General features: G+C 42.0%; 1 protein-coding gene across 2 annotated transcripts in view; it reads left to right on the top strand.

Moving 5' to 3' along the window:
- The window catches only part of ASTN2 (astrotactin 2), a 912,698-nt gene that overhangs the window by 312,733 nt on the left and 574,164 nt on the right, over nt 1–25,801 (top strand). For both annotated transcript variants that reach the window (XM_029202991.1, XM_029202990.1), the window contains exon 5: nt 19,576–19,683. In XM_029202991.1, the coding sequence (XP_029058824.1) occupies nt 19,576–19,683 (108 nt within the window). The remainder of the gene's footprint in view (nt 1–19,575; nt 19,684–25,801) is intronic.

Here is a 25,801-nt window from a genome sequence, read left to right as displayed (position 1 = left end):
GTTCTTGATTATTTGTTTGCCTATTTATTGTTTTATTCTTGTGTGCCTAGACAGATGCACGGAAGGCACTACTCCGTCATGCCACATTGTGAAGTCTTCTTTCACCAAGATGTACATAGGTCACAAGAAACCCCCTTCCTCTGTACAACAGTCCACTTTCCTTTTTTAGTCTCAACTCACTGACTATTGAGCTAAGCCGGACGCTCGGCTTCTCTTATGCAGTGGTGTTTCCTCCACTCTCATGCCTCCCCGCACTTCCACACCTCTAATCCGGAATCCTGACCATTCTCTCTGCTGCCCCCAGGATGGTAGGAACGAGCCCCTACCATGTGTTCCACAGTTCCTGCACTGACCCACGTGGTGGCCTTTCCACACTTCAGTCCATCTCCTGGTTTCCTGACCACTTCCTCCATCCGGATCTGAGTTATCTGACTGGAGGGACTGTATCCTGTTAATGGTGATACCCTAGCCTACCACACAGGCTTGACATACAGTAAGCATTCAATAAGTGTATTAAGTAAACATATACATAAGTAAATAAAATAAAACTACAAGTATTAGCTCAGAACTCCAAGGTTCACAAGATCCTTTTCATCCTTGCAACAGTTCTAACATGATATTCGGTTAGAGATGTAACACTTCAGAGTTTAAAGATGTCAAGTGACTCACCCATGATCACTGTGTGAGTACAGGTATTATTGCTGCATAATAAATTGCCCCACATGTTGTAGCTAAAAGCAACCACCGTTTTATTTTACCCAAAATGTTGTGGGTCAGAAATTGGGGAAGGACTTGGCTGGGCAGCTCTGGCTTGGGATCTTTCATGTGGTTACAGTCAGACACCAGCCTGGGCTGCAGTTGTCTGAAGAGTCAGCTGGGCAGGACATCCAAACTGGCCCACGTGCATGGCTGGCAGCTCATGCCAGATGTTGGCTAGGAGCTCAGCTGGGGCTGTTGACTAGTGCTTCTACAGGTGGCCCCTCCGACGTGGTAGTCTGTGGAGAGTCAGACTTCGTAGATGGTCACTGGCTTCTCTCAATGCAGCCCTCCCAAGAGAACCAGGAGAAACTTCATGGCCTTTATTTTGGTGGGGGTGGGGTACGCGGGCCTCTCACTGCTGCGGCCCCTCACGCCGCGGAGCACAGGCTCCGGACGCGCAGGCTCAGCGGCCATGGCTCACGGGCCCAGCAGCTCCACGGCATGCGGGATCCTCCCAGACCGGGGCACGAACCCGTGTCCCCTGCATCGGCAGGCGGACTCTCAACCACTGTGCCACCAGGGAAGCCCTCTCTTTCCTTTTTTAAATTTTTATTGGAGTATAGTTCATTTACAATGTTGTGTTAGTTTCAGGTGTACAGCAAAGTGAATCAGTCATACATATACATATATCCACTCTTTCTTTTCCCATGTAGGCCATTACAAAGTATTGAGTAGAGTTCCCTGTACTATACAGTAGATCCTTATTAGTTATCCATTTTATATATCGTGGGTTGTGTATGTCAATCCCAATCTCCCAATGTATCCCTCCCACCCCTTTCCCCCCAATAACCGTAAGTTTGTTTCCTATTGTTACATCTGTGACTCTATTTCTGTTTTGTAAATAGGTTCATTTGTACCATTTTTTTTAGATGCCACATATAAGCAATATGATATGATATCTGTCTTTCTCTGTCTGACTTACTGCACTCAGTAGGACAATTTCTAGGTCCATCCGTGTTGCTGCAAATGGCATTATTTAGTTCTTTTTTTATAGCTGAGTAATATTCCATTGTATATATGTACCACATCTTCTTTATCCATTCCTTCATGGCCTTTTCTGACTGAGCCTTGGAAGACATACAGCCTCACCTCTGCCATTCTCTGTTAGTCAGAGCAGGAACGAGCCCACCCAGATTCAAAGGTAGGAGATTGTACTTCTCAATGAGAGGTGTGTTAAACAATCTGGGGACTGTGTTTAAAACCACCACAGTAAAGCAGAATTAATGAACCAAGACTCAAACTCAGGTATCCTGACTCCAAAGCCAAGCGTTTTTGAATCTTCCATGATGGATGGAGATGTGTGTGTGTGTGTGTGTGTGTGTGTGTATAATGAATTTTGAATACACAATACAGTTCAGAGCTAATGCATTGTATCAATGAAGGCCTCAGTTCTTCAGATAGGTACAGGAAGACTTGTTCTGCTAAAAACATTATTTATGATAAATTATTGAACTGTCTGTGTTCCAGTTTCATGCCTGAAATGTAGATGAGAAGAAGAACACTTATCCCTCTGGGATTACCTCTTTGCCCTTGATTCTGACCAACAAAAAGAGTATTATTTGGAATAATATGTCCTAGACAAAAATGCATATCTTAATCATACATGGTACCAGGAACAGGAGGCTGCTCTTAATTAATACATGTCATAAACTTGTTTATTTTTTAAATTTAAAATGCTTTATGTTCATTAAGGCAAGTTTCTAAAATTCCTAAAAGTGCCACCAGAAAAATAAAAACTTCCTGTAACCCCATTATCTAAATATTACCAACATTTAAATTTTGCTGTAGTTAATTTTCAAGCTTGATTTATATTTTTCTATATGTAATTTAAAAATCAACTAAATTAAGCTATATTTTATGTACAATAAACTGCATCCATCTAGAGTACACAATTTAATGAGTTTTGGAGATGTGTATAACAGTGAACATTTTCATCACCTCCAAAGGATTCCTTGTCACCTTTTATAATACATCCTTCTTTCCATCCATAACATCAGGCAACCACAGATCCTCTTTTTGTCACTGTAGATTGCATTTGCCTCATCTAGAATTTCATTTAAATGGAATGATACAGTATGTATTCTTTGTGCGTGGTATCTTTCATTCTACTTAGTTACCTTGAGATTCATCTGTTTTGCATGCGTTGGCAGTTCCTTTTAAAATACTGGCTATTATTCCATTTATATGGATATGCTTTATTTTATGTATTCACCTGTTGATGGACTTTGGGCTTGACTGCACTTTTGTGCTACTGTGAATAAAGCTGCTACGAATATTCATGCACAAGTCTTTGTGTGGCCATATGATTTCATTTCTCTTTAGTAAATAACTAGGAATGGAATATCTGGGTCATATGGTTGTTGTGGGTTTAACTTTTCGAGAAATATTTTTTTTCAGAGTAAGTGCCTGATGCACATTCTCATCAGCAGTGTATGAGAATTTCACATGCTTCAAAACTTTGTCAAAATTGGTAAGGCTGATCTTTTTTTAAAAATTAACCATTCTAATGGTCGTGTAGTAGTATCTCATTGTGGTTTAATTTGCATTTTCCTGATGAATAAAGAGTTTAAGCATCTTTTTATGTGCTTGTTGCCATTCTGAGATTTGTTTTTCTGTTGAAGTATTTCTTCAAATAACTTGCCACTTTTTCAACTGAGTTTTTGTTTTCCTTTTATAGAATTATAAGGAGTCTTTATATATTCTGGATACAAGTCCTTTGTCAGATATATGTATTACAGACAATTTCTCCCATTCTGTGGCTTGTCTTGTCTTAGTGATATCTTTAGAAGAATTGTTTTCATTTTTATAAAGTTCAATTTATATATATATATTTTTTCTTTTATGGTTCATGCATTTGGTTCCCCATCTAAGATCTTTGCCTACCCCAATGTCACAAAGACATTTTTCCTGTTTTCTACTAGAAGTTTTAGTATTTACTCTTAGTCCTAGGATACATTTTGAGTTAATATATGTATACAGCATGAACTAAGGGTCTGTGCTCATTTCCTCTAGCATATGGCTCTCCAGTTGTTCCAGCAACATTTGTTGAGAAGGTTTTCCTTTGACAACTTTATGAAAAATCAGTTGTTTATATTTCTGAGCTCTCTATGCTGTTGCATTAATCTATATGCCTGTCCTTTAGCCAAAAATGCACTATAGCAAGCCTTGAAAACAGGCAGTGTTAAGTCCTCCAGTTTAGTCCTGTTTTAAAATTGCTTGGCTATTTGAGGTTATTTGCACTTCCATATAAATTTTAGAATTACCTTGTTGATTTCTACCAAAAAAAAAAAAAAAAAAGCTACTGGGATTATAAGTAGTATTTCATTTAATCAATAGATACATCTGGGGGTAAATGGCATCTTAACAGTATTAAGTCTTGCAACCCACAAATGTGGTATATTTCTCCATTTATTAAGTTTTTCTTTCATTTCTCTTAGCAGTTTTATGTTGTTTTCATTGAAAAGATCTTTCATGCCTGTTGTTAAACTTATTATTGTGTAGTTTAGATTTTCTTGTACTGTTGGGTGGAATTGTTTTTTAAATTTTATTTTCCAGTTGTTTGCTGCCTATATAGAGAGGTACAATTAACTATCTTATATGAAACTTTCATCTTGCAAGCTAAAGTCACTTATTCTAATAGTTGTTTTGTAGATTTCTTATGATTCTTTTTCTAAACAGTCATGTCATCTGCAAAAAATATGGTTTCATTTCCTTTATAATCTGTGTTGTTTATTTCTTTTTCTTGCCATATTGAAATGGCTAGAGCACAGCTGTTTCTGTATGTTTGATTTTCAGCTGTTTGACTATAAGGATAGGCTTTTTTCCCCCTCATATTTATTCTATTCCCTGAGCTTTACAAATTTGCTAGTTTACATCTTATGCTAAATTTGGTACATTTCAACCATTATTACTTTAATTTTTAAAGTTATTATTCTGTTTTCTCTCTTTGCCTTCTGCAACTCTTTTTATCCATATTTAAAACTTTTGGTATTGTCCTGTAGATCCCTTAAACACTGTTGTTGTTTTTTTTTCAATCTTTCGTTTCTCTCTTCTTCAGATTAGAGAATTTCTATTAATCTGTTTTCAAGGCAATGATTATTTTCTCTGTTATCTCCATTCTATTAAGCCCATACAGTGGTTAAAAAAAATCACATATATGTTTAATTTTTTTTGCTTTTAAACCTTCATTTGCTGTATGTATGTCTGTGTATAATTTTCCTGCTCATAATTCTTATATTTTTTATTCATTATAATTATCTTCTTCCTTACCCCATTGAGCACAATTATAGTAGTTGTGTTAAGGTCCTCATCCATCTGCATCATCTTAGGTTGACCTTTGCAGATTGTCTTTTCCCTTGGGAATGGATGAAACTTTCCTGGTTCACCATATGTTGAATAATTTTGGATTGAATTCTAGAAGTTGTGAATTTATTGTATGAAGATTCTTGGATTCTGTTTCTCCAAAGAATGTTGAATGTTGTTTTGCAGGCAGTGAACTTGGTTAGACTCCAGCTGTCTTGCCTGTGGTGAGCAGCAGCTTAAATCTCAGTTATTATTATTACTTTTTTCCTCCAGCTGAGCTGGTTGGAGTCTGCCTTAAACATATATAGTTCAGAGGTCAGCCAGAGATGTGGACAGAGACTACAGACAGGTTACAAAACGCTTCTCTAGGTCTCTCCATTTTTTGGGTCTCTCCCTCACTCCCTGGGAGCATTGGTTGATCTGGGATCTGTCTACTGGGTCCTCAGTCCAGAAAAAATCAGTCTTTGTCCTGTTGTTTCTGTTGCCCTGAGCCATACAGAAACTGTGACCTACCCTCAGGACCAACCCTGAAACATAGGAAATTCACCCAGTGATGCCTGCTTTCTCCAAGTTTCAACTGCTTCCCAAAACATACCTGCTCTTATTAACTTTCCAGAGCCCTCAGGTAGCATTTTTTTTTCTTTTTTTTGTCCAAAATTTATTGTTGTTATCTGCAAGAGGGTTGGCCTGCCAATATTTTACTCCTTTATGCCATAAGCAGAATCTCTACTATATTCAATGATTCTTATTTTATAATATAGAGTTTATGTTTTTTACCCTCCTTTCTCAAACTGGATATTGGGCAGACACAAATCATTTCTACAGCATCTCATCCTCATCAAGACCCTTTTAATATTCCAGCATAATTAATTATTCCCCTCAAGTTGGACATTTCCATTTTTCTGTATTTATAAATAACATGGCAGTGAGTGTAAAGCTGCATAAAGCCTTTCCTATATTTAGGATGGTTTCCTTAGGGTGAATTCCCAGAAGTGGGTCAAAAGGGATGGAGATTTTTTAAGGCTCTTTTTTATATGCCAAATTGCTTCCCAAAAGGGCTGTGCAAATTTGCACTGCTTGCAGCAACTTAGGAAAACGATCATTTCATAAAACCCTTGCCAGCGCTGGATATTATTAAACCAAGAAATAACATTTTTCTATTTGAAGAGATGAAAAATTATAACCAAGAATTTATGAACACATATACGCATAATATTTTAATGCCAGAAGATAGATTTTTCTGGTTCTATGACCGGAGACTCTAAAATGAAATAAGGGTATTACAGAGAGGAAGACTCTGAAAAATGAAATTCTGAACAAATAATCACAGAGAATTACAATGAAGGAGGAATTTGGGAAGCATAGAGGGGGAAGCTATATTTGCACAGGAAACTAATACATGGAAAAAAGGCCAAAATGTGGAACAGTTTAGCCTAAACTTATGAAAATACTCCCAGAAAGGCTGAGACTTCAAATTTGTCAGTGCCTGGTGGGCAAATTTGAAAGAAGACAAATAAAACAAGCTTTTAAAATTGCTTTTGGAACAGTAAGAACAAGAAAATGATTGTCCCATTGCATGAAACAACTGAAACCTTATAACCAGATGAAAGTATAAAACTAAATTCATTCTGAGTCTGTCAGATCTGTCACTTATATCAAGAAAAAAATCTGAAGACTAGGAAAGGGAGAATAAAGATGTTTCATAAGGAATGGAGTTCTAACACACAGAGGAGGTACTAAGTATTTACTTTGAAGTGTCTTCCTCAAGTTCAGTCTCTAGACCCAAGCAAATTACTTTTCCAGGGCTAAAATAATATGAAGATATGTCTTCAGAACCACAAAGTTACTTACACTCTTGGAGGAATAAAGGTAGGCAGAGAAGCTTCCAAAAATCTGAAACGCACAAACCTTATCCTGATTTCAAGTAAGTGGTGAAGCACTTTTGAAACATGATTTTGATCCTCAAGAACCATAAGATCAGTTGGCCAAATTTACATAGTGAGTGTGTGGGATCAGAAGTTGGGAGCATTAGAAGCCATCTTGGATTCACTGCAAATAAATCATGCCAGTTGAATTGCAGTTCTACTTTGGATATATTTGTTGCACAGGTAGATCAGGAAGATACCATGAAACAGGATGTCTGAATGTCAGCAAGATATTTGACACAGCTTCTCATAGGTGTATTGCTTTTTACATGTGTTTATCTGAATATTCCATCTTCCCAATTAAGTGCAAATTCTGTGATGGCAGGGAATATTTCTGTTTACTCTCTACTGCATATCCATTACCTGGTATATCATAGGCTCTCAACAGATATTTATTGAATGAACAACATTTTTTGTTGGTTTTCAAAGGAGGAAATTGTAGAGTGCTTGATAGTATGGTCAGTTTTATTCAATTTTATGTTTCCAAAGAGTTTTCATTAAGGGACTGATGTCAATTTGAAGAGAGTTCTATAGCCATGAGCTATCAAGTTCTATTCTCCATCTAGTTCTCTTCAGCACTGATGTCCTTGCCTTAGGTAAGGGAAGGCCTGGCATGGAACTCTGGGAATAGCAAGGACCACAGTTAGACTTCCCAATGCATTCCTTCTCTGTACTGGCTGTATGGCCTTGCCGAAGACAATCTCTGCACACATCAGTTTCTTAATATTTGAAACAAAGATGCCAGCATCAACTTCATTATACTCTTAAATGTACTATATGATTTTAAGTTACATAAACATCTAACCTATGACTTGACATGTTGTAGACACTCAGTAACCTTTCATTCCTTTTCTTACCTCCTGTTCCTTTTCATATTTATCCAATTCACAAGGGGCATATAGTCAGGGAATAATGAAAACATGAGATCACAGGATTAGGACCAAAAATATCCTGGGATACTAGAAGAAAGGGCTGAAATAGATACAATTTGGTAGTTTAAAATGTTTTTTACTTTGGTTTTAGAAAAATCAATTTTACAAATATATGATGGGAAAGACCAGATTTATTTGCAGTGCATGTGAACAAAGAACTGAGGGCATATTGGACACAGGTCAGCTGCCGGTAAAGCGGAAGCAGTCCTGGACTGCATTATTATAAGTCTTGTGTTCAGAGAAAGGGAGGTGACAGTCCGTTTCTGCTTGGTGTAGGTCAGAGCACACCTGGATTATCATGCCTAGTTCTGGACATCAAAACTCAAAAAGGAGTTGAGCAAATTGGACTATGTTGAAAAGAATCTGACAAAATGAATTTGAAATATGGGATGCACATCAAAACCACAAAGACTGGAAAACAGTGATGCAATACCCAGTGTTACAGAGGAAGTAGTGAAATAATCACTCCTATATACAACAGGTCAGGATGAAATTGGTATAACGTTTCTGGAGGACATCTTGACAATATGGATCAAAAGCTTTAACTATGTCAATACCCTTTGACCCAGCAATTCATCTTTTTACTCTCAAGAAAATTCTACACATGGAAGCGTAGGGATGTGCAGAAAGATTTATCTTTAGGAAGGTGTGATGCAATATTACAGTGAAAATTGGAAACAATATAAAATGTAAACAATAGAGAATTGATTTAAAATATACATCGATAGAGTGGAATATATTGCAGGCATTAAATGATATTGGAGTCAATACTTAATGATATGGGATAATGTGTGTGATATAGTTTATTTAGCTCTGTCTTAATTCCACAAGCAATCTCAATTCATTAAGAAAAAAACAGGAAGGTGAACAAGAAGAAGAAAATCTCAGTATTCAGAGAAAATCACTATTAACACTTTGGTGGTTTTAGGTGTCTAAATATGTATAGATGATGCTATTGATATACATATAAATCTAGATATAGATCTGAATGTGTGCATATGCACACACATTTGATATATGTAATTTATGTAATAGCAAAAGTGTGAAGAGTATAGTTGGATCCCAATATGTATTTCTGACATAAGGGAATAAATCAATATATGCTTAGATATTTTTAACAAAACTCACAAGATGTACTCATGTAAAAAGACCATAAAATCTAGTTGTAAAAACATACGCATATAAAAGGTAAAAACCTAGAAGTAAGGAAGGTCAATTGGTAGTGATAGCATTTGACTTGGTTATTACTTTCTTCTTTGTGCTTTCTTATTTTTTTTTTTTTCTAATTTTCTACAATAAATAGGCATTGACTCTGTAATCCCAAAAATCATAATCTTGGTAAAATGTGTGATATAAGGAATGGCTGAAGGTATTAGTAGGGATATTTTGGTTGGATGGAAAGATTATAAATGGGCACATGAGCAGTCTTCAGACAGCTGAAAGGCCATTGTATGGGGTCATGGAACAGCCTGAGCCCATGATTCTAAAATGTTGGACAGAATCTAGAGGGGAAATTATTTATTACAGAATCTAGAGGGGAACTTCATTCTTGGCCAGCCTCACAGACCCGAATCTGCTCTCTTATTCTCTTGTATATACCTTCTGGGCCTGCCACTATATTCTAGTCTTGGCCATTTATGAGCTTTGTGACCTGGAGTAAGTCATTTGTAGTGTCTTTGATTCAGTCTCCTTATCTTTCAAATGAGGTTAACAATAGCTCATGCAATTATTGTGAGGGTCAAATGAATTACTATCTTTGGGAAGAAGGTAAAGCGTTGCTATGTAATACTGGGTTGGCCAAAAAGTTCGTTCGGGTTTTTCCATAACATCGACCTTTTTAGGCCAACCCGGTATTTACTAGATGTTAATGCTTTTTTTTTCAGTCATACAGTATGTTATTAACAGGACAGACTTAGGATGTGGGTCTCTGGACACCCAGTTCATCTTTCCATTGCTCAGGGCTGCCATATGGGGACAGGTTGGAAGGAGTGTGGATGTTTTTGTAGGACTAGACAAAGGGGAGTGTTGTGGTCACCTACTACTTCATAGTACCCCACCCCAAACTCAGTGCCTTAAAGCAACAGTCTTATTATGCTCATGGATTCTTGAGTCAGGAATCCATAAACAAGAAAGGGAAGATAGGCTGTGTCAGCTTTACAATGACTGAGACTCAGCTGGAAATACTCAAACACCTGTGGGTGACTCAGATGTCTGGAGGCTAGAATCAACTAGAAGCTTCTTCTCTCACATTTTTGCCACCTGGACTGAGATACCTTTTTTTTTTTTTTTAACCATCTTTACTGGAGTATAATTGCTTTACAGTGTTGTGTTAGTTTCTGCTGTATAACAAAGTGAATCAGCTATATGCACACATATATCCCCATATCCCCTCCCTCTTGCATCTCCCTCCCACCCTCCCTATCCCACCCCTCTAGGTGGTCACAAAGCACCGAGCTGATCTCCCTGTGCTATGAGGCTGCTTCCCATTAGCTATCTATTTTACATTTGGTAATGTATATATGTTCATGACAGTCTCTCACTTCGACCCAGCTTACCCTTCCCACTCCCCACTGGACTGAGATATCTTGAAAGCTGGGCTCAGCTGTGACAGTTGACTGGACCACTTACACTTGGCCTCTCCTTGTGGCTAAGACTTCTCACAGTGAGGGGCAGGTTTCCAAAAATGGAGTAAGTGTCTAGAGAATCAGCATGTCAAGAGAGCCAAGCAGAAGCTGCATCGCCTTTTATGACCCAGCCCAAAAGTTATGCAGAGTCACGCCTCTTTATTAAAAATGCATGCCTAGGGGCTTCCCTGGTGGCGCAGTGGTTGAGAGTCCGCCTGCCGATGCAGGGGACACGGGTTCGTGCCCCGGTCTGGGAAGATCCCACATGCCGTGGAGCGGCTGGGCCCGTGAACCATGGCCGCTGAGCCTGCGCGTCCGGAGCCTGTGCTCCGCAACGGGAGAGGCCACAACAGTGAGAGGCCCACGTACCGCAAACAAACAAAAACAAAAAAAATGCATGCCTATGGCAGCCCAGATTCAAGGTGAGAGAAATTAGCCTTCACCTTTGACAGGGGAGTGGGAAAAGTCACATTGCAGAAGAGAATGTGGGATGGGAGATTTTGTTATGGCTATCTTTGGAAAATCCAGCCTCCCACAGGAAGCAATGGAATATTCCAGAAGATAAAGCTTTACTGTCATGAGATACTGTGTTAAGCTTGATCGGAGAGCTTCCCCTCCACAGGCAAGCAGTTCTTTGGGCCAAAATCTGGGGATAAATTGAGATTTGTCCTTTCTTGGATAGTGGAATGATCACCTCTGGGATGGCCATATTACACTAAAGGTCAAGTGGGGAATAGCTTAAGCTGGAGCAATAAAGACAAATCCATTTTTAAAAAATAAACACAACTTTTATTAAGTATGTTGTTTTACAGTAACCAAGCATTAGATATTCATTGGAGGAAAACTATAAAATGCAAATGAAGAACAATAAGAAAAATTTTTTAAATACTCCAAATTTTACTACCCAGGGAATAACCACTAGAGTATCTTCATATATTTCTTTCAGTATCTTTTTGTGCATGTGCGTGTGTGTATATAAGTATATATATATGCATACATTTACATACTTTATGTGTGTGTGTATTTTTAAAACAATAGGATCGTTTTGCATTTACAGTTTAGCAATATGCTTTTTTAAGCTTGGTTCATAACCCTAGATCATGAATATCTCAGAATGACTTCTACTTTCCTCTTCTTTATTTTTTAAGTTAAAATATATTTAATTTTATTACACATACTCAGTGGAATTCCCACCACATATCAGCAAATATGTATAAATGTACACAAGTGAAATCCCTCTTTGTATTCTTCTCTGTTTACTTTTCCATTCAGCAACATATCATGGGGAGGTTTGCATGTCAGTAAATAGAGATTTACGTCACTGTATTTAATGATCTCATAAAAGTCTGTATTAGAGATATGTCACCATTTTTTAAAGCAGTCCCCTATAAATGGGCCTCTAGGTCATATTTTTTTTTTCCTGAAATTATAAACAATCATGTTTTATTATATTTTACCATAAAGATATTTTTTTAACCATAAAGATCAATTTAAAGTAATTCAACATGAATCCCAAGAATGCTGCAGAACCTTCTTCACTGGCGACCAGATAAACCTGGGTTTGAATCCAGGTCCTGCCACCTCCTGGCTTTGTGACTATGGACCAGGAGGGCCATGTCTCCCAGACTCTGTTTCCATGTTGGAGGAATAGGAATATTTGTAGTCACCTCTGGGTGAAATGCCTGGCCCTGTGCCTGGCCTGTCATGGTACCTGATGACAGGTAGCAGTTGTGGTCAGAGCATCTCCAAATGGTGGATGTGTGTGAACCTCTGTGGTTTAGCCCTAGAGCTCAGAGCAGTTATGAGCTGTGTGGTTTAGGGTGTGGGAAGTTTAGCCACTTTTGTCCTCTTCCCTTGACTGGTACCATTTGTATTCCCTGGACAGCTGGGGGTCAGATGGGTTTTGCATTCCCAAGCTACGTATTTCTCTATCTGGCACAGTTCTGGGCAATCTAAAAATGCAGTATCGCCGTCACCAGCTCGAGGAAGACAGGGAGTCTGAATAATTTAACATGTCACCACCATCCATCATGATACCAAGAGCACGGGAGATGGAGGTGGAAGAGTGGGTCAACTGGGGGCTGCAGAGCAGGTTTGTGGACAGGGCAGCCCAGTAAGAGAAAGTACATTTGCAGTGAGTTAATCCTCAGGCCCAGGATAATACATCCTAACAATTGCTCCAGCCTTTTCCATAATATGGCTCTCAAGTTGTTCAGATGCCCTGATTTGCCCCAGAGCAAACCTGGGGTCAGGTCTCTCCTTGCCACAAAATATCTGTGTCGTCTTAGGGGAGTCTCTATAAACTTCTGAATGTCTCAGTTTCCTTATCAGCAGAATTGAGATAATTCCCATGTAGAGGGCTCAGCATCATGCCTGGAATATTTTAACTGCTTCCTCACCAGGAAGCAAACTCCAGAACGTCAGGAAGTTTAGTCTGTTTTATTCACTGCTTTATCCTCCCTCAGTGCCCAGAAACAGTGTTTTGATACAGAGTGGACACTTGGTCAATAATCGTTGAATGAATGAATGAAAAACTGAGTGTTGTCGTTATTTGAGGTGACTACTGGGTCCGGGACAGACTGACTGGTCACCCTCTGTGACCTCAAACACTGGATCAGGACGCCTTGAGCCTGGACGCTTTCAACAGGGCTCTGTGATGTCTCCACTTTGCTCTCACAGTTCCCCATTATACAGTTTTTTGGGGGGGATATGCGGGCGTCTCACTGTTGTGGCCTCTCCCGTTGCGGAGCACAGGCTCCGGACGCGCAGGCTCAGCGGCCATGGCTCACGGGCCCAGACGCTCTGCCGCATGTGGGATCTTCCCGAACCGGGGCACGAACCCGTGTCCCCCGCATCGGCAGGTGGACTCTCAACCACTGCGCCACCAGGGAAGCCCCCATCATACAGTTTTATCATGAGTCTTGTGAGGTTGCAAAGCAAACAGAGGGTCTCTCTCTCTTTTTTTTAAACATTTTATTTATTGAGGTAAAATTCACATAACATAAAATTAGCGATTATCTATTTAAAAGTGTGTAATTCATTGCCATTTAATACATTCACAAGATGTGCAACCATCACATGTCTGTTCCAAGACATTTCCAGTACATCAAGAGGAAACCCCATACTCATTAGCAATCACTCCCTATTCTTCTCTTCCCTCTGCACAGCCCTGGCAATCACTATGTCTTACTTATTTCAGATGTTTTCTATAAATAGAACCATATAACATATGACTTTTTATGTCTGGCTTCTTTCACTTAGCAAAATGTTTTCCTCAGATCCAAAGTGCTGTTTGCAAGGTCCATCCATGTTGTAACATGTGTCCAGCATTCATTTTTATGGCTGGATAATATTCCATTGTATGAATACACCCCGTTTTGTTGATCTGTTCGTCAGCTGATGGACATGTGGCTTTCCGCTTTTGGCTATTGTAAGCAGTGTTGCTGTGAATATTCATGTACCAGTATTTGTTTGAATACCCTCTCCAGTTCTTTCGGATATGCTTAGGGGCAGAATTCCCGGGTCATGTGTAATTTTGTGTTTAACTTCTTGAGGAACCAACTGTCAAACTGTTTGCCACACTTTCTGCACCATTTTGCATTCCCACCAGCAATGTATGAGTGTTCCAGTTTCTCTACATCCTTTCCAACACCTGTTATTTTCTCATTATTTTGATTGTGGCCAACCTAGTGCCGAAGAAGTGGTATTTATCTCATTGTGGCTTTGATTTGCATTGCCCTAATGACTAAGGGGGGTTTTGAATCAGACAAAATCCAGGTTCAAACTGGGGGGCTCCGCGACTTATAATTTGTGTGATCTTAGATAAGCAGTATTGAGGTTCTGAAGGTTGGTTTGCCCCTCAGTAAAACTGGGGTGATTCTTACCTCTCAGACCCCATGTGAAGTGTGGATGGGATATTGTGTATAAGGTGTCCAGAGCGGTGCTTATCTCACTATGGTATGTGCTTTGCCCATCTTCTTCATGCTCCATCCCAGACCACTCAGGACCAGAAGGAACAGAGGCCTGTGGAACGAGGGCAAAGGAGCTGCTGCTTCCTCTCCTTTCCTCTTGCCAGCCTCTGCCATTCTCACTTTCTCTCGGCCCCTAAATAGAAATACTTGAGCAGCCCTGTATAATTAATGGCTGTACTTTAGTTCACTGTATCACCAATTTCATATTAAAATGCTAGCAGAGGGGGCCCTTTTCCATTTGTCTGAATCATCTCCAAGTCAGTCTGGAAATGGCCTGTGGCCCCTGCAGGTTCTATGGACACTCAGAGGTTGTTCGCCTTGGGTGGCTGTCACCTCCCTACAATGTCACAGAAGGCAGGGAGTCGCCACTCCCACTCAGTGGCATTTCCATTTCTTCTCCTAAGCTCAGGCAAGCACTGAATGAACGAGGAGTGTGCCCTCACTCTCACTTCTCTGATGTTTGTGCTGTTTACACACACCACATTGTTTTCTTCATAGTGACCATGTGAGCTGAGAGTTACCGCCCTCTTTTTAAAGATGAATTCAGACAGTTTGGGGGCCTTGCCCAAGCCCACACAGCTAATAAGTGGGACCACGGTTAGAACGCATATCTGACTCCAGTACCTTAATTTCTTGTACAGAAGTGCATGACCTTTCATGACTCATGGATTAAACCAATCTAAAAACCTACTAGCCTTTAAGTGCCTGAGGGCAGAGACAATGCTATTGTCTTTTAATGGAATCTGAACTACACCATTTTTCATCCAAATCACATTAAAAAAATCCAGCACCTTAGTGTGGGGCCCATGGCTCATTCATCTCTCCAGATTCTGGTCCTTAATTATACTCAGGAAATGTAAGTGCCTTCAGAACTGTGCTCTCTGATATGATAGGCAACTGAAATGTGGCTAGTCTGTGCTGAGATGTGCTGTGAGCATAAAATATACACTGGATTTTGAAAACTTGTGAAAAATATATTAAATATTTCAGTAATAATAATTTTATGTTAATTACAAGTTAAGATGAGAATATTTTGAATATATTGGTTGAATCCAATAAATTCTGAAAATTAATTTTATCTGTTTATTTTTTACCTTTTTAATGTGGCTAGTAACATTTAAAATTGCATCTGTGGCTTGCATTATATCTTGGGGTTGATGTAGAGGCAGCCTCTCTGAGCCTCAGTTTCAACTCTGAACATGGTACCTTGGTACTTACAGGAGGGACGTGAGGGCCAGAGTTGTGGGAATGCAGTGGGGACCTGGAGAAGGCAGGGGCTTGATCTTGGGGGATGGGAACATGTGGAATGCTGGAGGCATCACTAGGATCTAGCTGAGTGTAATGAAACTTCCTATCTATAGTACAATTGCTGAGGTTCCAGGGAGGAGCGGTGAAGAGTGGAAAATGTGCCCTGGTGCTGGGGGCCAGTGATGGACTTGCTAATCCTCAGAGGTCATGATCATCAAGCTTTTGCTACCGCTCTACCTCTGCTCTCACGTGCACACATACACACACACACACACACACACACACACACTTTCCCTGGTTATCGTAGCCATGAGGCAGGCTTTGCAGGCAGACCTGATTTCAATCCCAGCTCCCTCACTCAGCACCTCTCATCACCTCTCTCTGAGGCCCGGCTTATTCATCTGTGAAACAAGGTTCACGATGCCTTCCTTACAAGGATGGCTGTGGGCATTAAATGAAGTCTTTGCTCATATGTTATTGCACATCAGCCTCGGGGCTAAGGGAATAGAGTGCAGCCACTGTCTGGATTTGAACTGTGGGTTTATAGCTTACGAGCTGCGTGACCCCGGGCAGGTTACTGACTCTCCTTGTGCCTTCATTTCCTCATCCGTTAAGTATTAACCTGCTTCTTAGGGTTACTGTAAGGATTAAACAAGGCAATGCAAGCAAAGGGTTTAGAACCATGCCTGGCAGAGGGACAGTGCTATGGGAGGCTTAGCTTTTCTTATTATATTCGAATTGCCTGGTGACTTTGCCATCCCCCCACTCCCCCTCACCCCCTGCCACAGCTAGACTGTCCCAGTAGGGAAAGACTCCTGTCTGAATTCTGTCTTCCACGTTCACCATAATAGGCCATTTGTTTGGGAAAGGAAGGAGGATGAGAAAGAGGAGGAGAGGAAGGAAGGAAGGGAGGGTTTCGCTGGAATGTTTAAAAGTGCTGCAGTAGCAGTAAAGGGCATGGAGTAGACCCCTGACAGGCAGATCCCTGCCTTTTCCTCTGCCGCCCAAACACAGCAGGAAGTATGACAGATGCTTCCTGTACTTGAAGCAGCTATTTCATCACATGCCTTCATTTTCCCCTTGGCCAAAAATTATGTGTAGATGAACAAAAGTCCCTCCCTCCCTCCCTCCCTCCCTCCCTTCCTTCCTTCCTTCCTTCCTTCCTTTTTCTGTAACAGTAAAATATTTTAATGGAAATTTTAAAAGCCTACTGGTCTCTAAGACCTCTGCTCTTCTGCTGCTTCCAGAATCTCCATGGGGCGTCTGCCAACTCCATTTCAAAGGAGAGCCTTTAAATGGAGAATTGCATCCGGTAGAATCTGGAGTCTCCTGCCGTCTCCAGGTCCAGCTTTTAGTTGCTGGGGACTGGGGAGATGAGCACTAAGGGACAGGGACAGATAGTGGCTGAAGACACATTTGGGGACAGTGATCAGGTATTGTTGTCCCTTGTCCTCTCCCATTCATTACAACACACTGTCTCCAGGAAGCAGGAGGCCAAGTATTCATCTTTTCCATTTTACAGAGCATTAAACTGAGAAACAGTGTCATAATGGTTAAAAATTTGAGCTTGGCCGTTGGACACCCTTGGGCACCAAGTCTGACTTCACTCATTGTTCACAAATCACCTTCCTTTCTGAACATTGGTTGCTTCGTCTGTAAAGTTGGCATCATGATACCTCCCTCCCACGAGGACTGAGAGTTTGGAATGAGGTGATGTATGCAAAGCTCATAACACAGCACTTGACACCTTGATGCTTAAAGGACAGTCTTCTTTCCCCAAGGTTCCCTCTTGAGTTGTTTGCAGGGAAAGCAGTTTACATACTGGAGAGCCCAGATTTGGAGCTGGACAGTGTAGCCCTGAGTCATAACTCTCCTGCTCATCAGTTGTGTGACTTTTGGCAAGTAACTTTGCCTATGTGTGTCTTTATATTACTGTCTTGTATGTTAATTACGCCTTCCTTAAGAGTATATCACAATGAGGATTGTATGTAATAATGTATGACATCTTCTAGATACATAGTAGCTTGCTACATGTGTTGCTGGAATGAACGAACGTGTAATAACTGTTATAGAAAGCATGTCTAAGAGTGGGATTTTTGTGGACCGAACATCATTTCAGATGCCCCACCAGAGGAAATGACAAAGTAAATCCTTTCACAACTTGAACAACATTTTCCTCTAACGTATATTTTTCTTTTCTTCAGGTGGAATTTTTGGAATAGGTAATAGGCTTGCACAGTGCCTGATGCAAAAGATACAAAACATTTACAGGGAGAAGTAGTCCTCCTCCAGCGCCATCCTTCAGCCACTTAACGTCTCCACCCAGGACAACCATGTTTACCAGATCCTTGAGTCTCCTCCCAGATGTAGTCTGTTGGTGTAGGTGTCTGAAGCTCCATTCACTAAACAGTCTCTTAAACCAAACTCCCTCTTGTTTCCCACCCCAGCATGCTGTGAGGCTCTCCCATCACCATTTATTCTCTAGGGTAAAGAGTCCACCAGTCCTTTAAGCCCTCTCTTTCCACATCCTGGACTAAAAAGAAATAAATAAATAGAGCACAGAGAAAATAAAAATTACCCATATTTCTCCCTAAGAATGAACCGTTATTAGTAATTTGGTATATTTCTTCCTAGCCTTTGTTCCTTTATCGGTTTTGTAATCAACCATTCCTAGTGTATGAATACATCGCCTTTTTCTCCCTCCACACGTTCCTCTGAGTTTCTCTCTGAAGCATCCCTTGCACTCATCTCTTCCTCTCCATCCTCACCACCCCTGGCCTCACCTAGACCCCCATCTCCTCTTACCTGGTGATCCCTGAGACTCCTGGCTGTGCTCCCTCCCTGGCACCCATTCTGAGGTCTGTGAGCCACCGTCATGTCCCTCCTGGCATGCACAGCTGCTGAACTGATTCTCTTGCTTCAGAACCTTCCGTGACATCCAAAATTAAGCCCGCAGTCCTCAGTGTGGCACTTCCCCTGGGTGGCTCCCACAGATCCTTCTCAGTCAGCGCTCTGCTCTGGTGCCTCTTCCTGCCCGCACTCCCCCTCCCCAGGGATATCTCCAGCTCTTACCTCTCCTCCCAACTCCATTTTCTACCACTGAAGCGCCCCATCCATCCTTCCATCCCTGACCTAAAATCTCCCCTCCTCCATAAAGCCTTCCCGGGTCCTCCGTGTTGGGATGGATTGCTCTCTTCCATATTCCCTGTGTCTCATTGTGTGGGAAACATGGCCATGAGTTAGATTAAAGGCTCCTTAGGATCCCATTTGTCCCCATGACTAGCTTATGATCCCCTGGCTGGCAAGGACCGGGTGGTATCTGTCTTTGCTTGTCCTGTGTCTGGCTCTGGGCCTGGCATAGAGGAAGCACTTGACTGAAACATGTGTGTGAAATTAAGTCACCTGGAATGTTTTCTCAGAGATAGGTTCATCATTCTAAGCAACAATGTACCTATCAATTACCTGGTACCCACCCTGGACCAGGTATTTAAGTATCATATCTCCTTTAATCTTCAAAGCAACCCCACAAGGTTTAACAGCTTTTCCCCTGTTTTAGAAAGAAAGAACCCAGCACTCAGAAAGGTGAGGCATCTCCTCAAGGTCACACAGCCCCAAGGCTGCCAAGCCATGGTTAGAACCCAGGTCCGAGTCATGGCAGAGCCTGAATGCCTTCTATAAATCATGCCGACTCCTGGGCCACTTGGGATTTACAGAAAGGAGTCTGGGGATGGGGTTGCTCATCTTCGGGATGGATGAGGGATTTAACAAGCTTCTGGAGGCCTGTGATGACTGATGGATTGTGATTTTTGCACAGGGGGAATCAGCTTTGGGAGAACCAAGGGGACGTCGGGTTCAGAGGCAGACGATGAAACGCAGTTGACATTCTACACGGAGCAGTACCGAAGCCGTCGCCGCAGCAAAGGTAACAGAGTCCTTGAGAAGGTTCCAGAACCAGGGTTTGGAGGAAAATCTGAGAAGCAGCTTTTGTGCTTCACGACAAACCCTAAATCTTCTTCAGCCTGGTCCCTATCTAGTTAACACTGAACTTGGCGTCTGATACCCTGAATACCCAGTCTCTGTTTGCTTTCTGTCTTACCCCATTCCTCAAAGGATTTAAGTTTATGCAGTTTTTTAAAAATCCATCACAATAGAGAATCGGATTGAAAGGAAAATCGGAGTAAGGAAAATAATTCAAATTCAGCTTAGATGTATGCACGGTAATCCGTGCCATGCTGTGTTGTGTAGTTCTTAGAAGGAGCTGACAGCTTAACTCAGAGATTCTTAGCAACCAAAGTGCAAAAGGACACATACAGCTGTAGAATGCACAGGGTCTACGGGATAAAACTAGCGTTTGCTCAGGAAATTCTATTTACCTGACACAGAGACCAGGCAGAGAGTTCTCCAATTGGTTCCAATAAACAGGGCTCTGGGAGGGCTTCCTGGAAGTCGAAGGTAGACAATGACCTGGACCCAAACTTGGCTTTGTCACTGTTCATCCACAGAACAGAAGCAGTAATCCTAACATTCCCATGTTTAAGATGGGGTAGCAATACCTCCCTCTCAGGGTGATGGTGGGGTTAGATGGAAACATGAGCATCTCCTGTTTTTTTTTTTGTTTATTAGTTTTCTTAATTAATTTATTTTTTAAAAATTTGTATTGGGGTATAATTGATTTACAGTGTTGTGTTAGTTTCACGTGTACAGCAAAGTGAATCTGTTATACAAATACATATATCCACTCTTGTTTAGATTTTTTCCCATATAGAGTATTGAGAGTATTGAGTAGAGTTCACTGTGCTATATAATAGATAACTAATGAGGACCTACTGTAGAGCATCTCCCGTTTAACTGCAACTCCCGGCAACAACTTTTCCCTTTCTCCACGGCCACCATCCTAATGCCTGTCCCCTGCATCCTTTGCTTAAAAACTGTTACAGTCACCTTCTCAATTTTCTCACCTACTGTTTCCAACCCATTTTCACTCCTGCAGCCAGAGTGATCATTTTAATAATGTAAATAGGGATCATGTTGCTTCTCCTCTGCTTAGAAACTTTAATCCGTCCTTTTGCATCTGGGAGAGAATGTGAAGTTCTTGCCACACCTACGATCCCCTGAGTGGTCTGGCCCTGCACATCTCTCCAGGGCTCTGTCTGCTCTGCTACCCAGCACTCTTCTCCAGCACTTCCCCATCTGTCCCACCAGAAACTTCACAAACATTCTCTCCCAGAACACTTCCCCCGCCCTCTCCGACCCACTCCTACTCACTCTGACATCTCCATTTAAATGGCATGTCTTAGCTGAGCCATTCTACATACAATTTCCCTGTCTCATTCTACACCAGCTCCTGTGCTGTTCCCTCTGCAGACTTTCACCCCTGGAATTTTACATTTACTGATACGTTCTCTGGGCAATGTTTGTACCCTCCACTGAACTGGAAGTTCACGAGAATAGGTACATCCATTGTCACTTGTATCCAGCTTTCCATCCCTGCACCAAACACAGGGATGGGTCCATATTTTTGGTTCAACTATAGGTTCATATATTTGAACAAATGAAGGATTAACGAATGAATGAAATAAATTCCTAGCCCAGTGTCCGGATTATTACGAGCGCTCAGGGTGAATGGTGGTTTTCCATCTGGCCCTCCTTGTTTTCTCTCACTCCATTCCCAGTTACTGGGGGAAAAAAAAAAAAAAAAAAGGTCTCCTCTCCTTTCCCCTTCTCTTTTCCGCTCCTGGTGAGTAGAACTAATGCCTCAGGCCTGCCCATTCTTCCACCTCAAGCCGCTGGGGAAGGATGTGCCTGGTAGTCGGAGGAGGGCCTAAGTACTGATGTCGAAAGCCGGTTCTGCCTGGGTTCTTCAAGCACGGTTGGAGCAAGTGCATCCTGAAGGGATGTAACAAGTCTGGGAGGTTCTCTGGCAGATGCGCCCAAGGCTGATGGTAGAGAGAGGACATGAAGTGGGAGGAGAAAAGAGACAGCTCACAGGTGTTTCCTCCCTAGGTCCCTCTCTTTAGCCTGTCCCATGAGAGAAATAGAAGAGGCACTGGATTCAGCCAGTCCTGGCTGTGAATTCTGACTTCACCTCGTCTGCTTTGTGTGGCCATGGATGGGGCTTTTCACCTCTGGGTACTTCTCTCTGTATAAAATCGAGCTATTGATAACTACCTCGCAGAGCCAGCAAGTCTAGAGATGGAAGGTTATGGGACTCACCCAGAGGTGCTCAAAAATTTTTGTTCTTTCCTCCTGAAACTCCCCTTCCCTTGAAAACAGTCTGCACCCCAAAGTAAATCAGCTAAAATCTCAATTTTGGCAATAGGGTCTACTGGAAAAGAGATTTATGATATAGTTTGAAAATCAACCCTTTCTTCCCGGAGCCTCAGGTTCTTTGTCAGGGAAATGGGACTGTTATTCCAAGGTGTCTGCTATGGCCAGGCAGAACCCCATCCCAAAGCAAAGAACTGTAGTCATCAATATGGTGAGTGGGTGGAGAGGAAGAAAGACAAAGGGACCGAGAAACAGAGACTGAGAGACATGTGCGTCTGGTGGGATTTCCCTAATCAGAAATCAGCAACCTTTCTCTGTAAATGGTTAATCAGTAAACAGTTTCAGCTTTGCAGACCTTACAGTCGCGATTGGAACTACTCAATTCTGCCATCTTACCTTGAAAGCTGACACAGACAACACATAAAGGAATGAACATAATGTGTCCTAATCAAATTTTATTTCCAAAAGCAGATGCTGGTTCAGATTTCACCGGTGGCTCACAGTTTGATGACCCCTACCCTAAACCATCCATATCATACAGGTCACCTGTAGGACTGATCCAGGAAGCAGGAGTGAAATCTCACAGTGCTTTGTGAAATGAATCTGATCTCAGGGCATACGTGGTCTTGCTGCTGAAAGGAGTTTTTTATGAAGCAAAGAGTTTTATGTTTGGTCAAGTGAATACCCATCTACTCCATCATTTGTTTGAGGTGTGCCAATTCTGATGGTATTGGACAGAACTAACTGTTGAGGCAGCTGGATATGGTAGGTTCTCACTTGGCAGAATTCCACCTTTATTAACTAGAGATGACACCGCACACAACAGAAGACTCTGGACTCATAGTCCGGAGATGTGGAGTGAAGTCTGTAGTCCCACCACCAACACACTCAGAGAGCCTTGGCGAGCGTGTGCCCTCTTGGGGCCTCAGTTTTCCTATCTGTGAAACAAGGATATTTACATGTCATGTCATCAAGTCTGAAGCTCATTTTAATCTAACCTACATTTAGGGAATGATGCTGGGCAGTGTGGGAAACAGGGCCCGGGCCCCCAGCCTCAAGGTGGTTATAACCTCCTTGCGGGGGGAATGCAGCTCACACAGAGAAGCGATGCTGATCAGGATAAGCTCGTGTATGACTGAAGGTCCAGATGAGAACTGCAGATGGCGTGTCCAGCCACAGGCACAGGGCTGGGCAGGAGACAGAGCTGTACAGCTGCTGCTGGTTCCAGTAGTGCAAGCGCCCAGCATCAGCCTCCCGGCCCAGCTCTGCGCGGGTGGCTGTGTGGCCTTGGGCGAGTCTCTGTCACTCTCTGGACCTCTGTTGGTTGCTCAGCCAGCTCTGGAAGCTCAGGTTATCTGATTCCCAATCGCCTGCACTTTCCTCTAATCTTTGCTGATTAGTTCCCCAGCAAAGAGAACCAGGGCACGAATGCCCCCTGCTTTTGCTTATTTATTTTGTTTTAGTTTCTTGTTTTAATGTGATGGTTCTTAAGCTGAGATTTTCTGTAGTAATAAGAACTCTTGAATTTAAGCAAAGCTTTGTATGGATGTGTGAATTTCTTTTTTCCTTTTGATTCTCCCCCGCCAACACACACACACACACACACACACACACACACACGCACACGCACATGCACACAGTTTAATCATGTTTTAGAGGAAGTGGACAGGTGAGGGAAAGTTCAAGCCATATCTGCAGAAAAGGAGCCCTTTCGGGATTGAGGGAAGGAGACTGTTCTGAAATTTAATCTGAGAATGACTGGATGGAGCAGAGACTCCAGGAAATGGGGATGGAGTGGGGCGAAAGCTGAACGTCAACAGAACAGTACCTGCCATGTATGAGGGCAGACGTACAAGGTGTTCTGAGGGTGGGGATGGGAGAGATCCCAGAAACTAGGTAGAGCCCAAGGCTATAGCTTCTAGAATAATGGCAGATGGGCTGGGGAAATAAGCAGGAGCCATGCCTTGAACATTGGGGCACCCATCCCATTCTTTATCCAACATTTCTCCTCAAGCCACAGCATTTCTTTCAGCCCTAAAGATAATCCATCCAGTTGTCCATTTTATGCACACACAAAAAAAACAAGGCTCAGAGAAGGGAAGCATTTTTCTCAAGGTTAAAGTGTCATCTCTTCAAATGACAAAGCAAATGGGGCAAAAGGTTAACAATAGGTGAATCTGGGCAAAGGATGCATGGCTCTTCTCTGTACTCTTCTTATCCTTACAGCTTTTCCATATATTTGAGATTATTTCCAGACTAAAACAGTAGGTAAACAGTAGTCCTTCTAGGTTGATTACAGGTTTTGAAATCAGCACCCAGGGGTCCAAATCCTTGCTCTGCTGTTTCCTAGCTGCATGACCTAGGGCAAGCACTTTCCTTCTCTGAGCCTCAGTTTCCCCTGGGTAAAGAAGGATAAGCCTGGTGTTAATCCTTCTACTCTTCCTTAGGCTTGTTGCAGGGAGTAAAGGAGGGAATGTATGCAAAGGACATACTTAGTGGAGCGTGCCTGCCATGTGATCACTGTTCACTAAATGGTAATCAGTTAAGTACAGCAAATCAGTGTCTGGGTCAGGCATGACTCCATGGCCTTTTTCCAATGTGCTGGTCTGCAAATTGGTCTTGCTTCTAGGGGAAAAAAAATAAAAATAAAAAAATGGCATTTTAGGTAAGAACATAAACTTGGTGGGCCCGTCCTCTTGGGGACATTGTGCTATGGTTTTCATCTTTGCCATCTTGTCCCTTGGTGAGGTCAGCCTCTTTCACGGGAATTCTTATAGAATTCCAAATAATACCATGGGAAGGGATTATTTTACCTCTGTTTTACAACTAAGGAAACTGGGACTTTAGGTCACTTACCTGAGACTACCATGAGGTAAGGGGAGCTGAGATTTGGACTTAAGCTCTTTGGTTTCAAAATCTGGCCAGACCATTATATGACTGAGATAATATATGTGCAGTGCATACCACAGTACCTGCATAAGATATATACTAAAGAGACAGGAGGGAGGTACCCATGTCTTGCTGGTACAAAAGCCTGATCAGATCCCTGAGAATGTCCTGGTGCAAACTCTGTAACCCTTCAGAGAGCATCAGCCCTGGAGGAGCTGGGAGTGGGGACAGGGACGGTCGCAACTGGCTCAGACACTGAGAAGTTAGTTCAGTGTAGAGGGGAAAAGGCAGCATCCATGCGGACCAACCCTCCCAGGGTCCTGGTATTTGGTCAGGGAGGAAAACATATGACAAGGAGATCTTCCAGCGCTGTGCTGGTGCCAACTCATACCAGTTGTGAGAGCCAGTTTGTTCATGGTTTCCAACTCCGCTGTGAGTGGTGTCACAATAGTAGCTTATAAGCAACCATGCTAGAAGTATTTACACCGTGCAAATTAACAAACAATGCAATGGAAGCTTCCCTTTCCTCCTCAGAGCCCATTGTTAAATACTTACACACCATTGAGAAGAACAGTCAGTAAGAAGTAAGAATTAAGCTACAAACCAGGTTGCAAGGGCTTTTTTCTAGAAATAGAGCAATCCAGAATCTTTCCCAGAGGACAATGCACTGGGCCTGGGACAAAGCAAACTACTAAGTCCAAGGCTTTGGACAGAGGATCTCTTTTCAGAAACAGAAGACAAGGTCAGCTGGGGAGGCTGGATATTTAGGGCTTGCGTAGGAGGTTGGAAACTCTGGTGTTACCCGCTTGAAGGAACGATGAGTCATAGAATCTGGGTCAGGTCAGAGCCAACAGTGGATCAGTTGTCCTCAGCTGTGTGGTCAG

This window comes from Monodon monoceros, unplaced genomic scaffold, assembly GCF_005190385.1.
Source record: "Monodon monoceros isolate NGI ecotype Baffin Bay Population unplaced genomic scaffold, NGI_Narwhal_1 Super_Scaffold_5, whole genome shotgun sequence".
NCBI classification, from domain to species: Eukaryota; Metazoa; Chordata; class Mammalia; order Artiodactyla; family Monodontidae; genus Monodon; species Monodon monoceros.
This window is presented reverse-complemented; position numbering and strand designations above follow the sequence as displayed.